The sequence below is a fragment of the Oryza brachyantha genome, chromosome 10, assembly GCF_000231095.2.
Source record: "Oryza brachyantha chromosome 10, ObraRS2, whole genome shotgun sequence".
Classification (NCBI taxonomy): domain Eukaryota; kingdom Viridiplantae; phylum Streptophyta; class Magnoliopsida; order Poales; family Poaceae; genus Oryza; species Oryza brachyantha.
The window spans coordinates 325,001-341,320 of NC_023172.2; the positions used below are offsets into that span (position 1 = coordinate 325,001).

A 16,320-nucleotide genomic window follows, 5' to 3' on the forward strand; every position below is an offset into this window, starting at 1 on the left:
GACCCATAGGCAATCAAGTTGGCCATGTTGGTTAATTATCAATGCAAGTCAACTACAACACGATATAATATGAGTTAATTTCTTATTACCACATAATACATTTTTTTGGGAAACTAAATAAATAACAACTTATTTGTTGCAAGGAGACAATAGTTTGTACAAGAGAGACGCATTTACAAATCACAAATGCAATCCATTGGCTAATAAGCTAACTTAGAATTTGCACTTGCCCTCATGGCACTGATCAACCAAGACGTGTTGATTAGTACACTTGCAAAAAAAAGAAACAATGAAAGAAATTTGGTGTTGGCTGCTAATGTTGCCAAGTGTGTAAGTTAACTTATACAAAACGAAATCTGATATATTATATATATATACCATGTGGCCATATTGGCTATATGTTAAGGACTTAATTAGTGTGTTATATACAAAAGTAGTGATCCTCTGCATCAGAGTTCAGGTGTACATTAGTTGAGGAAGAAAGCTCTTGTGCTTAATTTTGGTTCTGTAATTAAGCTTGGATATGATAAACTAGCTTACATAGCAATAGATTGCGAATGCTCTAGCATAAACTGACACACACGTATAAATAATGAGGTTTATGTTGATCTATATTTAGATTATTTGGCTGAATGCACATCTTTTTAGATAGGGTTTTTTTTAGCTAGCTTCTATATTCAACTGGATATATGAAGTTCTTTTGAATTGGGAACTTATCACATGTAGGAAACTTAATCACATATAGGAAACTTAGTCACTCAAAAAACGTAATCTAAAATTCGCGCTTCTAATGAAAATTTAAACACATAACCTGCTACTTAGAACATTCAATGAATGCACATGCATGAACAAGATGCCATCATGTAGCTCTGAATTAGCTATGTGTCAAGACATGTACGATTGCTATCAGATTAATTGCATACATATACGTACAATCCTATATAGTATATCCAATTGACTTAGCCAGGTGGTTTTGCCTCCAATCTGTGGGTGCAAGAGTGCACTATGCATCCTACATGGTCTACGTGCATGCCCTGCTTTTTGGCAACTCAGTCATGTATTAGTGAAATCAAACAAGTCAGCAGCATGATGCAGGGGAGTAACTCGTTTGTACAAAGAGAAGCTACAACATAGGCAACAATAGTGTCATCTGCTTCAGAATTAAAGTTCTCGGTTCGATTGGCCTCCACACACATGTTACTGTCACCCCTTATTCCTTACATAATTATGGTTACATTTTTCACCACTTCTTACTAACCTATATTCTGTCATTTTTCGTGCTCGCCGAACTACTAAACATTGGATTTTGAGGCTGACTTAGAAGCTCCACACACATGACGTCATTGGTCAATGCAGTAAACCAGCGTGTAGCGCAGTGGTAGAGCCCCCACTAAAGTTTTATTTGGTTCATCCATTTTTCGTAGGGGATTAAGGGGATTTATTCCACATGCAAACTTATTTCTCCTCTCGATCCTCTCCAGTCACTTTATCTTGGGGATTAACTGAAAAAGGTATAAAGGGAGGGGGGCACCAACTCAACTCAGACTCACAAGTGTGAGGTTGAGCATGCCTAGTCACATACCCTCTGTCGAGTGTTTTTTTAATTTCATCTCATAAAAACTTATGATTTGATACGAACGATTTAACGTTCTGAAATTAAGCTATGCTGAAAACTAAGCTGTGGTCCAGAAGTCAGTACGTGTGCAGCACACTGGTTGTGTGAATTAATCAATATAAAAGTAGTTGTAAGACAGATTGGGATCATATGCGGTTACACTAGGGACGGCAAGATAAGAACTACATGTGATCTTGACCATCTATTTTTTATGTGGATGGTTCAGATTTAAAGCTACAGTACATGATGTATAGTGCAAGTGTAGCATTTTTTTTAAACAATATCTTTAATGATCTGACCATTGGATTCACACCAAATAGTTCTAGTGTAACTGCATAACTTACAGTCATGCTAGGAACTGCATGTGAACCAGATCCGTGTAAGACATCCAAGTTGTATTCATCTGTGCTTTGAAATGCAGAGAAGTACAGCAACTGGGCCGTGCATGTTGAGGGATTAAAAATCAGCATATATAGCTTTGACTGGCACATGCACAAGCTACATTAAGTACTACTACATGAGAGGGCAGTTGATCTCTATAAAAATGAAACGGTAGTCAACTTGGAACAAGACAAAAAAAAAATTTCTAACCAATATATAGTGTTGCCGGCTTGTAGCAAACCAAGAATGGCCAAACTCCACTCATCAGGCATTTTCATTTCTTTAGTTCAAAACATCTACTTGCATCCTTAAATAATGGCAGTTTCAGACTTCAACATGCATTTTTTTATAGATAATGAGCATCCCTAAATAAGAGCACTTTCAGACTTCAACATGCATTTATTTTTCATAGATAATGAGAATCCCTAATTAATCAGAGACGTTTTACTCTCCAAGAAATGCATGTTTTTTTATAGATAATGAGACTTCAGCATGGTCTTCATTATTGTGAAATTCTTACCAACGATTTTCATATATATAAACATGTTAACAATGCCTGTACTAAAACATAATCAAGCCTTCTTAATGGAAATGTATATTGAAAATGGATCTTCTACCACCATTCGTACAACTTGTTAATAATACAAAACAGTCGTTCTAAGATATATTTATATGAATGACAGACAGTAGGACTTTGGGAACACCTGTACCTGCAGAGATATCATATCATTAATACGGAGTACATTTATTTCCAAACATTAAACATATTTAATATAACTCTTATATATTAGTCTTTATGGAAAATTTGACAGCCAGAGTGTTAGGCCCTTACTAAAGAATGTGTGCAACTGCCTTCCCTTCTATGCCCATATTAATACTAACAGTTATATATGATGAGGAAAGGTTAATTTTGGGGAGATAAGTCGCGAGCTAATGAATTCCATGGAGACTCAAAACCACAAAATTTGGAAGTAAATAGTTGCCAAATCATTTCGTCTGGACACTTTTATAAAAGATGTTTTTTTTTTATGGATGGATGTTCTAGTTGCTGAACTGAATAAAAGCTAGCTAGATGCTAATAAATAAACTAATTTTCATGCAAGACGCTCGTGGGTGAAGCTAAATAGCCAGTTCAACCAGCGGTACAGCGCCCATATACTTTTTAAGTAATTAGTACTGTATCACTCTTGGATAATTGGTGTAGCAGAGGCAGAGCAACAGTATACTAGTACAAGGTACTCCCTTCTCCGTCCCTAAATATTTGACATCGTTGACTTTTTAATACACGTTTGACCCTACGTCTTATTAAAAAAAATTACATAATTATTAATTATTATTATATTTTTTTATTTATTGTCAAATATACTTGATGCATATATATAACTTTACATATTGTACAAAAGAATTTAAAGAAAACGAATGGTCAAACATGTGTCAAAAAGTCAACGGCATCAAATATTTAAGGACGGAGGTAGTATATAGTAGTACTAGTACAGCCTCTAATCTAGCTTCCATTTTGTCCCCTAATACATACCTCCTCCTTCTTCGCGTGATTTATCAAGAAACGGGCAAACTAATTAACCAGCCAGATTAATTAGTTTGCATCAAGTAGTCGTACGTATCACAAACTATCAGTGGTCTTATGTATGTATTTATGCTTCTCATATTTTAACTACAGCTGAATATATATGGACTCCTAGTCCTCGGCCAAGCAATGGCTTGAAGAACTGGTAAGAAGCAAGCAGCAGCTCGCTAGCTCAGTTATTAACTAACTTGTTGTCTCTATTGATTTTGCAATGCAACCATGCATGTGTGTATATACCTCTACCGTTGATTATAACAAAGTAGATCGAATACGGGGTATATGTAGTTTCTATAGGTAGGTTAACCTGCAGAGAGATGAGATAATGTGTACTGACTAGACAGTATATATGAATAATTGTGTTAACTTATGCATGCATGCAGGAGAATTGAATGAAGATGTTAGAGAGCTAGCTGGAGAATGTGGACCATCATATCTAAGGGCACTCCCAGTGGGAAACTATAGCAGTTTCTATAATATAGGATACCGCACAAGAAACTACTACTTTCCAACCCATGGTTTCTATAGCATTGTGCATACAAAAGGTAAATTAAATACAGCACAAAAAGGGACAGATCAATTGTGGCAACTATTTCTGCAATCAATTTGTGTATAGAACACACGCTACAGACGCTGGCAAAGAAACAACAAAGGTATTTCGGTCCAACACACTTTTGAGAACCAAATATTACCGTATAGCAATTTCAGACCCATACATAAACTGATAATAGCAATTTGGAGATGAAGATAATAGGTCAAATGATTGTTTTTTTAAAAAAATAACATTACTTAGTGCAATGGAAAAGGATGAATTGCAAACAAATAGAAAAATAAAGAATAAAGATGAACAACATGAGCTATGAGCATAACTTAGCAATATTTTCACGCTAAACAAACTCAAATATTTTGCACGGCACTGAACGGAGGCGGCTGCGCGCCATCTGCATGCGTCGTCGGTGCCGCACTCGATCTAGCCCAAATTCTATCGAAACTGCTGGAGTCTCCCCAACGGGGTTTTGCTGGTTTCTTGCTGCCTCGTTTCTTTCGTTGACCCAGTTCCGTGAAGAGAAATTCGTTTCCTTGCTTTAGACCCTCTCTCTTCCTTAATTGCCCTGCCACGTTAGCAAAAAACTGAGCTGTCAAGCTAATTAATATAATAGAAACTATCATAAATACTCCATTGGGAGTGCCCTAAGCATGCCATGCAGCAGCAGCAGCAGCTCGATTATTGCCTGCCATGCAAGGAGCTTTTTGATCGAGCAGCCGCGCGCATGCATGAACAAGAACATCATATATATATATATATATATATATACCCGGCCCATCACTGACAAATTAAAGGCATCTTGATGTCCGTCGCCGCCAAAGGCTCACACACAGTACTGACATATATATATTCTCGGCGCCGGAGAAGGATATCGATGGATGCATGCCGGCCGCGGCCGGTGCCGTACGTGAGGAAATTTGCTCGCCACCATCATATCGAAGAGGAGAGCGACGTCGAGCGTGCAAGAACATGTTATATATCGCCGAGAGAAAGCTAGCGGCGGGAGAAGATGCATCTATCGATCAGCAGTTTGCAGCTCTAGCATAGCATCTATCTATCTATCTATCGTCCCCGAAATCACCAAGGTACGACATAAATTAGGTCGCTATATATTAGGTGTCAGTCAGTACGCTGGGCCTGGGCAGCACCATCGACTCGAGTACGTACGTGCAGCTAGCATCTGAAGGAGAGCAGGGAAGCACCCCCAATTTTGGATGATGAAGACGACGATGAGGTTCAGGCCGGGATGAAAGTGGACGAGGGTTCTGCTAGCTGAGAGTGGTGTGCCCTCACAAGAAGGGAGTATTGATATGATCAAGCTGCTGACTGAGATAGAGAAGCATGGCATGTCCACCATCAACACCAATTAATTAATGTTGTTGCAATGTGCATGGCATACAACTTCAGTAATATTACCTGTGCTGAACATCACCATCTCGGAAAACAACTTTTACTTGTCTAGGACTTATTTTTATTGTAAATAATACATAATGAAATAGGAAGTCAATTATTCAATATTTTGCAGATCAATAATATATTTTCCTACATGTGCACAGCAGATTGATGATGGAGCTTGTACCACCGTACAACTTGTGAAGAATCTAAAATCAGTTCTCAGAAAATTTTAGGTGGACACATGTCATGTCGAGGACAACAGGAAAATTTGTACAGATCGATTAACTCGCAGGAGCTTTTATTTTCTTCTATTTTTGTGACGATAGAAAAAGTATGTGATGTATGTCTGATTCTCTAAATTTTGTGTGCTAGAATCATGTGAACTAATTTAAATAAACACAGGTATCTAAATAAAATCAAAAGCGCCTGTAGCTCAGTGGATAGAGCGTCTGTTTCCTAAGCAGAAGGCCGTAGGTTCGACCCCTACCTGGCGCGTTTATTTTTTTTCATTTTTTTAAGTTTTGCATTTAGTAGTAAATCAAATCATAATAAAACAATCAATAATTATATATATATTTTTTAATAAGACAAATAGTTAAACATAGATCCAAAAGTTAACGATATCAATTAAAAAAACAGAGAGAGTAGTAACTAATTCCATCATTTTCACCGTTAAATAGCTACCATAAAAATAGATAATCTTCTATCTAAAAGCTAAAAAAAAGAACGCAGCATGGTAGTAGTTTTCTCCGTATTTGTAACAGTTCCATTTTATTCGTTGTTTCTGTTGACGTTTTAGGGTTTAGGAAGGGCACGAAAAGATCAATTTGTCCATAGCTCCTGTATACGGACACGCGACAGGATTAGAGCTGGTGAGGCTAGACCATTTTTTTTTTAAGAGGAGTAAGCCGGGTTTCTGAATGCCGCAGCAGGCTGGGGCGAACAAGCCGGCGTGTAATTCGAATACATATATAGAGAGATATCCTCTAGCTAAAACGCACCCATGAACCCTTAATTCCCCACATTATAAATTACTCATAAGTAATTTGTTTAGTGAACGAAGGTTGTGTAATATTTTTACTAGAGCATTTTTCCCATCATTCACTAAATTTTATATTTTATATTTTATATTTTATATAGAAAACCGTGGTTAAAAAAGGAGGAAGAAAACAGAAGCAATCACATATGCGGGATTAACTTTTATGTGTAGATCAATAATTTGTGAGTTACTTATTTACTAACAACAGTGTGGAGTAAGATTATTTACTAAGAGAAAAGGAGAAAGGAGAAGCGGTAGTGAACGGAATAAGCAGGGATGAAGCGCTCTAAGAAAAAATATGCTTATGGCGTGCTTTAACGCATCAGCGTATATATGTGTGTGTGATTTTGTAGCATGGGTTTCACATTGCTCATTTTTTGTTTGTACACAGGGTTATCCCAAGACCATGTACACATTTGTGAGATATACATATATACCTATATAATCATGTTATCAAGATTAAATAGCTGGGAAATCCAGTACCGGATTCATTATGGACCCAGCAAGAAATTAATTTGTTCAAAATCCAGCTGCTCTGTTGAACCAAGAAATTTTAGTAAACTGGTAGTCTGTCAAATTGTCAATTATATTGAGAACTGATGTACATCTTTCAGAATAAAATGGATGAGAGCATCTACATGGGTCATGTCCATACAACAAAATGGTGAAAAAAAAATGTAAATAGTGGCGCACTGTGATGTCTGGAGAACAGAAGAGAGAAGGTTTAATAAATTTAAAAAAAACAGAAGATTGCTACAGCCAGACAGACAAAAACTCGGTATGCTATCATCAAACTCGTAGATACAGTCCGAGACAAGATCTGGCGGACAAATTAATTGGCAAAGAAGAAAAAAAGAAGATGAAAATTGTATTAAATAAATTGTTAGGCTATCATGAAAAAAGAAGATGGAAAAGAAATAAATTGTTATGGCTATCATTGGGGTTGGGGATCCGCATCCAGGAGTCGGCATGTACAAATTTAGGAATTAGGAAGAGCTAGTAATATAATGTGATCGTCTTTGAGCTTCGGCCGCCCTTGATAGTATTCATTCGTCTAAGATGGAGCGTTAATTGTCGGAGAAAAAGAAGGGAAGAAGAAGAAGACACACTATGGTTTCACTTGAGTTTATGTCTGTAAGATAAATTTTAAATTTAGAGTTGAAGTTAATGCTTTTTTTTTAATCTTGACTTTTAGACCACTAAAAATATATATATAAGTTTTTTTATAAATTATTTTTCGTTTGAAATATGCTATGAATGGGCCTGGTCTAGGCTGCTAATAATATGCTTTTGTTTGGTTCCAACCAAATTTCCTCATATCTTGCTCTTTTTTTTCTCTCCCCTTTCCTACATCCATTTAATATAACACAATTTCTTAAAAAAACAATCCTATCAACTGTGTCTAAAACAGTTAGCTATTCCCTCCGTCCCACTCCCTAAGGGCGAGTACAATAAGGACTAATCAGTTTACTATTAGCCGGTTCAGGTCATCATAATCTGAGCTGGTGGAGAGAGAAGGCAATGGGCGCTTGTTTAATCGACGGCTTGGCACTGGAGCAGGCATAGAGGCGACGCAGGAGCCGATGCCGTCGACAAATAATAATCCGCACTGAGCGGTAAATCCCCACTGAGCGGGAAAATAATCACACTTCACGCGCCAAATTAGGTCATCGAACCGTCAAATCCCCACTCAAAATACCCCATCCAAGTGCTAATCCCTCAACACAGTCTTCTCAAACAATGGGTCGCTCGAAGCGGGAGGTTGCGCCGCAGCATCAGTCGCAAGCCTCGCTGGATTGGATCGCTGAAAATAATAATCCGCAGCATCAGTCTTCTCAAACAATGGGTCGCTGAAAATAATCGACGCCACCGCATCCTTTGTTCTACGCGTACGGCGCCGGTGCTTCTGCTCCTCCCATGGCCCAAATGAAGCAAGGATTGGATCGTAGTGGCGTTGATTTGTCAGATCTGCAAGAACGGTACTTGCTTTTGATATTGTCCAGTTTATTATTGATTTACTCTCGTAGCTCCTCCCATGTTAATTAAAAAATCAATCGTGTTGACTAGTTAAGTTCGATTCTTGCTGTATTCTAGTTTTGCCCTCCCGATCTAACCTGCTGCTAGCTAGCAGATTAGCATATCTTCTGCTAATATGTCAAAAAAATCAATGTGTACATTTGTTGTTCGTACTAAAGTGACTAAGTCTTGATATATTAGCAAAAAAAAAACTATGGCAAGAGAATAATTTAACTGTTACTACGTAGGTAAGTGCATAGCTAAATTTATTGTACTAATCTACACATACACTTTGAATAACCAAGAACTCTTACTACATATGTACTGACCAGAAAAATTAACTTATCTACAGACACAAAGATAGTACTCTTATGGTATGAGAATAATTAGTATATAGGCTAGTGCTTTGTTTACAGCTCACGGAAAAATGACTACATAGCTGATGTTTACGGTTGATCCTACATAACACAAAACGTACGATTTGAGAATTTAATGTAACCTGCTTGTGTAGAGACGGCTTAGAGTATCCCTAACCGCTAATCTAAATTTAGTCATTCATATCTTCATTTGGATGATTATCTAAAACATTTTCATCCTTCATATCCCTTTGTACTCCAGCAGATCATCTATATATAGCATCCTTTATATCTATTTGGAGAATTAGAGAGAGAACATCTAAATATAAAGTTTCTCTCTCCTAATATAAATGATATCTAAAAATAGATGATGAGATAGATGTTCTGCTAGAGCTCAACTTTTACTCTTCATCCTCTATTTCTAGGATGGCTGCTAGAGCTCAACTTTTACTCTTCATCCTCTATTTCTAGAATGGAGGATGGAATGAATGAGCTATTGGAGATGCTCTTAGAGACCGCATATGCTCCCTTACTGTAAAGGTTATAGATGTTTACTCTATTATTGCCCTTGCCCTAATCGAACAACTACTATAGCTAACCACATGTACTATAAAGTTTGTGAAATTAAATAAAGTAAAGGGAACAATGCGATTGGTTCAGAAGAAAACAGGGTAACAAACTTTAGTGGAAAAAGTTTACGGTGGGATGAAAAGAAAACGTACGAGTCTTTCTATGACAAATCTTAATCTTAAATGTTCTTAAATATTTAACGTCGTTAATTTTCTTATATACGTTTGACTATTCATCTTATTTAAAAAAACTACATAATTATTAATTATTTTTATATCATTTTATTTATTATTAAATATACTTTTATGCATATATATATATATATATATATATATTTAAAGAATTGAATAAAACAAACGATATATACATATGTCACAAAATTAGCGGTGTTAAATATTTAGATATGAAGAAAGTACAAGTTGTCGTATCTTGTAACGGAGGAAGCAGCTAGCAATCAATTCAATTTCTGTCTTTTACAGTACATCTCTTACAGTTACAGTACTAGTACAAGAAAGAAACTGTACCCAATTGAAGTTGAAAGCAGCCAAAACAAAGTAGTGGCAGCAATCTCATCTAATATTGCCATCCTGCCGGAGATAACTACCAGCTCAAAACTTGGCTGCAAGAGAGGAGAAAAAAAATCTCACACCAAAGAAAGAAGAGGAAGAACCAACAAGCATGACGTCACGTGGCTAGTTCATCCATAGCTTGAGGACCCTGTCCTTGCCACCAGATGCAACCTTCTCACCGTCAGGGCTCCAATCCACAGCATACACCTTACATATTATATATATGTTACAACATTTAATAATTTCATTCTGATTTGACTGCTCCAAACTCATCTGCGCCGCGGTGCTGGATAGGACCACGAAGGGGAAAAAAAAAAGTGTATGTACCTCATCTGCGTGCCCTGGCAAATCCTGTTTCAGCTTGCGTGTTCGAATATCCCAGACCTGAATTGAACAAACAAACAAACAGCAGAGAATAAGATAAGTGTATCAAATCATTTCGAGCTAACCATGCATGGTCCATGCTATGCAAGTAAATGGAATTTATAACCAATTATGACAAAATCAGTCACTCCCCAAAGGCAAGTAGTCACTCCAAGCAACAGAGTAACTCCTCAAAGGCAAGTGTTCTGGAATAAAATGAATGCCAGTGGCAGATTGACAACATACAAATTGAATGCCGTCTTATTTACCAAAAGACACAATTTTGTATGCCAGAACCAAGCGGAGACAGAAATAGATACCTTTAGGGTGGAATCCTTGCTTCCACTCAGTAGAAGCCTACTGTCGGCAGACCAGCTATTATGCACAGAAATAATGATTTTAGGCATCATGGCATGTACCGATGGAAACAGGAAGATAAAAAAAAACCGACCTGATCTGGTAGACATCTGCAACATGCCCTCTGAAAGCTGCAACAAATTTGCCTGTAATGCCATTCCACAACTTGACAGATTTGTCAAAGGAGGCACTTGCCAACCATTGCCCATCAGGAGAGAAGTAGACATGGTTTACGAGCTGCAAAAAGCAAAGCCAATGACAAAATCATTTCTAAGCACAGCTATACATAAGAATTTGGCTTGGTGAAACAAAGCCATGATACAAAGCGGTATGTTTTCGCCCAGCATGCCATTTGACAACTTACAAAGCTCCTAGTGATTTCAACAATGATGGAATCTATGGATGGGTTTGGGCATAATCGAATCATTGAGTTAATGAAGCTGATTCATTATTATTGTCAAGTTTCAGGGTGAGAACACGAAGGATTCCCAATGTGTTCTCTGTATTCAATGGGTCAGAACTGAATGCTTACACAAGTCGAAATGCAAGGACATTTGCTGGAGCTGTCAAGACAACATACCTTTTGATGACCAGTCATGCGAGCTTTGGGTTGTTTACTAATTGTTGGTTCCCAGAGAAACATTGTAAAATCATCGGAACCAGAAACTAGTCTCTCAGGCGCATTGCCCCTCATCTTCTTGTATCTCGCGAGAGCTGCCTGTATATTCAAAGTTCTCAGGTCAAAATTGATATTCAGCAAGCAACAAATGAAAACAACAAAAACAGTTTTAGCACTGATTTTATTATCACATCGCACCTCCTTCATTTCCTCTGCAGTTGAATATGTTTTTCCAGTATGGTCATATCCCCCAGTGCGCAAAACATACTCGGTGCTCAAAGCAAGAGAATTGACCCAATGACCATGGCCCTGAGTATGTGTGGTAAGTAGTAACTACTTTAAAAAGATGACAAAGACAACTAGCATAGATAACTTACTTGGAAGAAAAGTAAAATAAATAATAATTCACAGCTACTAAAATTATAAATCCAGCACATGCAAAAAGGCAAACAAAATCAGATTCAAAACATTTCACAAAATTGTTTCCTGGGTACACCTGACAGTTCATTCACAATTGAAAGATCTATAATTAGTATTTGCCACTCGATTCATGGATTAAGCATACAATATTACGCCCTCCATTCTTCATTATAGGATGTAGACATCTTACAAAGTAAATTTTGTATTTTATTCGTCCCTCTAACCCCCTGATTAGAGTAAACAGTGAACTACATGGCAATGAATTTTCTAATTCACAAAGCAATTGGTATCAGTGGGGTTTGGCTTAGAATTTTGTAGATGGGCATCCTTGTAAAATTTGATTTGCTACTTGGTTTTTGAGCCCAACCCAACCGTGTATAACCTTTGATAGGGTACTTTCATCTTACGAGATCAAATTATCATAGCCATCGAAGTGACATCAAAAGGAAATAAACATGTTCCCCTCAGATAGGTCATTTCATAAAGTGTATGCATTCACATGAGCTTATTCTGTTGATAAGGATAATGCATCACTAGAATGTGTGTTGTATCATCAGTCCTCTACATAGTTTCGCTCCAAGCCCATGGAAATTTAACACTACAGCAAGACCTAACTAGTGTTTGAGTTGAAATCCATCTCCAAACCCAGTTATGTCCATATGTAAAACTACATGGCAGGCCAGGAATTCCTCGTAGGCTGCCAGGTGAGTCCCACCCACATCCCTGTTCAGTTCTAACGGTGATCGCAAAATCTGATATTTTTCAAAATAACTACCTAAAATCTGTAGCTCTCTGGAATTTATCATAAAACCTGTAGTTCTCTGATACTTTATTCATAAAAGTGTGTTGTTGTGTGGTACGGAGTATTTGCTATTTTGCTCATAATTTGTTAACAAGCAAGGCCAAGTAGACAATGAGTTAAATTGATTAACTTTCTCACAGGAGCATGAAAATTTGCATCGGTCTTGAGTGTCCACGGAAATGCTGACACATTACCTGCAGTGTTTTGACCAACTTTCCCTGAGAAGTTTCCCACACTTTGATTAAACAATCTTCAGAACTGCAGTACACATACATTTCTTTTAGAATTGTACATAGTATTGTTTTAAGAAATATATATGTAAAGTACAGCCTTTTGTATAGATAATCATACAGCATAGCATCAAATATCATTCGTGGCAGCACTATGAACACTCGTGGTAAATGAGATGTGATTAGGCATATGCTTTCAGCTACTTAACCATCCAGGGTGCAGAATTCGATAACTTTTGCCTAAAGTTATAGCTGGCTATTGTGAATGAGTAATATAGCAACTGAGTATGAGGAAAAGGAAAGTAACTGGAAGCCTTACCGGATCAAGACCTATGCCCAGGGTTCAATCTATCGGTTTTGGAATTTCTATCGGGGTGCACCAATACGACCGAAATTTTGGTCTGAACAATAATGGCATTGTTGAATTGATTGTTGTTCCTAGTTTAACAAATCGGTTCATATTGCAAAGGCAACAACCAAAAGTGACCAAGTACAAAAGATAATTACAAAGCCATGATCCTTTATTTCAGATTGCAGAAACGAATGCATATGCATGTAATAGTCTTACCCAGTGTAAATAAAACCATCTCCACCCCATTTGACACAAGTCACTGAATTAGTGTGACCTGTAAGGGCAATGACACACTTCCTTGTAGTAATATCCCAAATACGTGCATCACCATCCTTACTTGCACTTACAAAACGGCGGCAAGGAGATTGCAAATGAACTGGCTCCCAAGATACAGCAGTAATCCACTTTCTATGCCCCTAATTTGAAAAAGGCAACAATCAATGAGTACCGGACGGCAATTAAAATATGCAATATCTAAAGTACAGCATCCATATACTGTTTCCAACATTATGTGAATCTGAATACATGATACTAAGACAAAAGAACTGGAGCTTAACATAGAAATTCCAGGTTCACATTACGTGACACATAAGGCAGTTAGGTCTGCAAATATGAAACTGAATAGCTAGCATAAATTCTTAATTCATACTTCTATAAAGTTTACATGTTAACGGATAAAGATGGTAAAATCTTACCGTAAGTGGACTGCCCAATTGCTTGCCTGTTTTTGGGTCCCATAATATAAGCTCCCCTGACTTGCTTCCACTAACAAGATGGTTCCCATCAGGTGACCATGCAATGCAGAGGACCCAGTTTTTGTGGCCTGGAAGATGCAGTATTATTTGACAACTTTCAAATATTAATGGTATCAACCCAAAAGAAACTGAATGTGCAGATATGCAAAGGAACTATCGGCGAGACTAGAAGTACCAAAAATTATACTTGAATGCATGGGAAGTTATGTCAAATAAACATGAGCTTCATCATAACGTTAAAAGAATATTACATGGAACAATAAACTCATATTAGGCATGAACATCCAATATTGGTTAATAAACAGTTTGTTTGGTGTGTTAATTACAAGTAATACCTATCATCTTTTAATAGTTTCAAGCCACTAAATTAATCTAAAAGGAACAAAAAATGAATTATTGTGATATCAAACATGAAACTTTGACTATCCAGCGCATGTTAGGTCTACCATCAGAAAAGATTTATTCTGAAAGTAATTTTACAGGTCCATTGTGGGTTTGACCAACTTGATAAAGATGAGCTCTGAGTTGCTAATATCTCTCTCATGAGAAATTGTTAAAGAACTCAGTTGCCGTAAAGAAGGTGTAACCATATAAAACCAGCACCAGTGAGTTATAGACATACCACTTATTTAAGGCATGAGAAACGCGACTTAAGATTATCAATATGCAAGAATTCACCTTTGCACGTGAACAATGGGGTCTGTGTGCTCAGATCCCAAAATCTAACAGTGGTATCACCAGAACCACTAGCCAAACATCTTCCATCAGGGCTGAAAGAAACAGCTAGTACAGCCTCTGTGTGACCTGCAGACATCATTCGGAGAAGCATAAAAAACCTCAAAATGACATAAATGGAGGTGGGATAGACAAGCTTTTTTATGCATTTGTAAACATCTAATAATCAAACAGGATAAATACATACTAAAGCATTTTAAGCAAATCAGGTTTGTTATAGACACTTGCATAGTTGCATATCTCTTCCCCCAACACACACATGCCCAAAATATAGATAAATAAAGAAGTTACAATCATTACTGTTGAATCAGAGCCCCTAGTACATGCTGCAATGGTCTGGATTGAAATTTGAGTGGAAAAAGGATTCCCAAGAAATTATATGGTTTCCATTAATAACAAAGTGCCTACTGGTCCTGGTGCTGTCTGCCATGGACTCATCCATTTGCACGCATGAGGAACAAAACAAGGTTGCAAGGGTTTCTGTTGGATGATTATTCTCAATGTAATTACAATGCTATGAGAACTGATAACAAAAGAGTTGTAAAATTGTACTACCTCCATTTCACAACGCAAGACTTTCTAGCATTGTCTAGATTCATATGGATACTAATGAGACATATATACAGACAATATACATCGATCAATAAATGAATTTAGAAATAGCCAAAACGCTTTACAATATGAAACGGCAGGAATAGTGGAAAAGAAAGCAAGGGAAAGGCATACCAGCAATTGTAGCAGAGCATCGGTTGACCGGCCTGATGCGGAAAACTGCTTGCGGTTGATATAGTATGCGCAGGGTGACCTCAACATTTGCTTCATTTAATAAATGAAAAGATGCAACTCAGAAATGAGATGGCATGCCTGGAGTATGTTATTTTTGTTTCCCCCAAAGAAACAAAGTGTATATGAAGTTGAGAGTGGAGCATCACCATTCTTTTGCTGCATGTAAGCACCAAGTTGGACAGAGAGCTCTTCATCTCCGATGTAGAATGCATAGGGCAACTTGTCCTCCTAATGAAGTAGATGTTTAAAGTCATGAGGCCACACGTACAAGTAGTTAGTTATATGCAGGACAGCTGAACTGGGAGTACATAGATAAAATGCAATGTGATAGATTTGTTGAAATATTTGCCCTTGTATATGTCTATATTATGATTAAACTTGTCGAACCATGTGAGTGAAGCATTACATTATCTGTTATAGTTCTCTTATAATGATCATTGTTTTGCTCAAATAAAAAGAAGGAAGAAAAACTTAAATTTGACAATTAAGTTGGTCCTGAATCCAAAATGAAGTGTAGTAAATAGGATAGGATAGGTACGTTGTGGAGAAGATGGTTGACGATCTCCTGGAGCTGCGGAGGGCCGACGTTGTGAGGCAGATAGAGGGCGGCGCCGAGGTGGTCTCCTTCGGGGCTCACCAGCTGGCACATCACGCTGCTGCTCCTCTCCATCCCCATCCCCATCTCCATCTCCATCTCAGCCAGCGGCGGCGGCGGCGGCGGCGAGGAGAAGAGAAGGCTAGAAGTAGCAGAGCGCCGGAGGGAGAGGAGAGGAGGCCTTGATGTGATGGACTGGAGACTATTGGGCCGATTTCATCCATTGGGGCCCAATC

The 16,320-nt window shown here is 37.6% G+C and overlaps 1 protein-coding gene and 1 non-coding gene across 2 annotated transcripts; one reads left to right on the forward strand and one right to left on the reverse strand.

Moving 5' to 3' along the window:
- The first annotated feature begins 5,942 nt into the window (after positions 1-5,942).
- Positions 5,943-6,015, forward strand: TRNAR-CCU. Its single transcript has one exon. It is a non-coding gene; the product is annotated as a tRNA-Arg (tRNA).
- Positions 6,016-9,880: 3,865 nt separating this feature from the next.
- LOC102707998 (notchless protein homolog) lies at positions 9,881-16,209 on the reverse strand. Its single transcript, XM_006661533.3, has 13 exons — positions 16,028-16,209; positions 15,636-15,717; positions 15,430-15,519; positions 14,647-14,772; positions 13,909-14,036; positions 13,430-13,629; positions 12,826-12,889; positions 11,608-11,718; positions 11,371-11,508; positions 10,885-11,027; positions 10,754-10,808; positions 10,398-10,454; positions 9,881-10,277 (listed from the first exon to the last, which is right to left on the reverse strand). Exons 1-13 carry the CDS (start codon positions 16,181-16,183, stop codon positions 10,194-10,196), a joined length of 1,434 nt encoding a protein of 477 aa, XP_006661596.2. The 5' UTR covers positions 16,184-16,209; the 3' UTR covers positions 9,881-10,193.
- Between the last annotated feature and the right edge of the window lie 111 nt (positions 16,210-16,320).

What these genes read in the sequence shown, in the direction of transcription:
- LOC102707998 (XM_006661533.3), bottom strand. Translation starts at nt 16,183, where the DNA reads ATGGAGATGGAGATGGGGATGGGGATGGAGAGGAGCAGCAGCGTGATG. An exon ending in TCAACCATCTTCTCCACAAC is followed by an intron (nt 15,718 to 16,027) that starts GTACCTATCCTA and finishes CTACTTCATTAG; the next exon opens with GAGGACAAGTTGCCCTATGC. An exon ending in AGTTGGTCAAAACACTGCAG is followed by an intron (nt 11,719 to 12,825) that starts GTAATGTGTCAG and finishes ACACATACTCAG; the next exon opens with GGCCATGGTCATTGGGTCAA.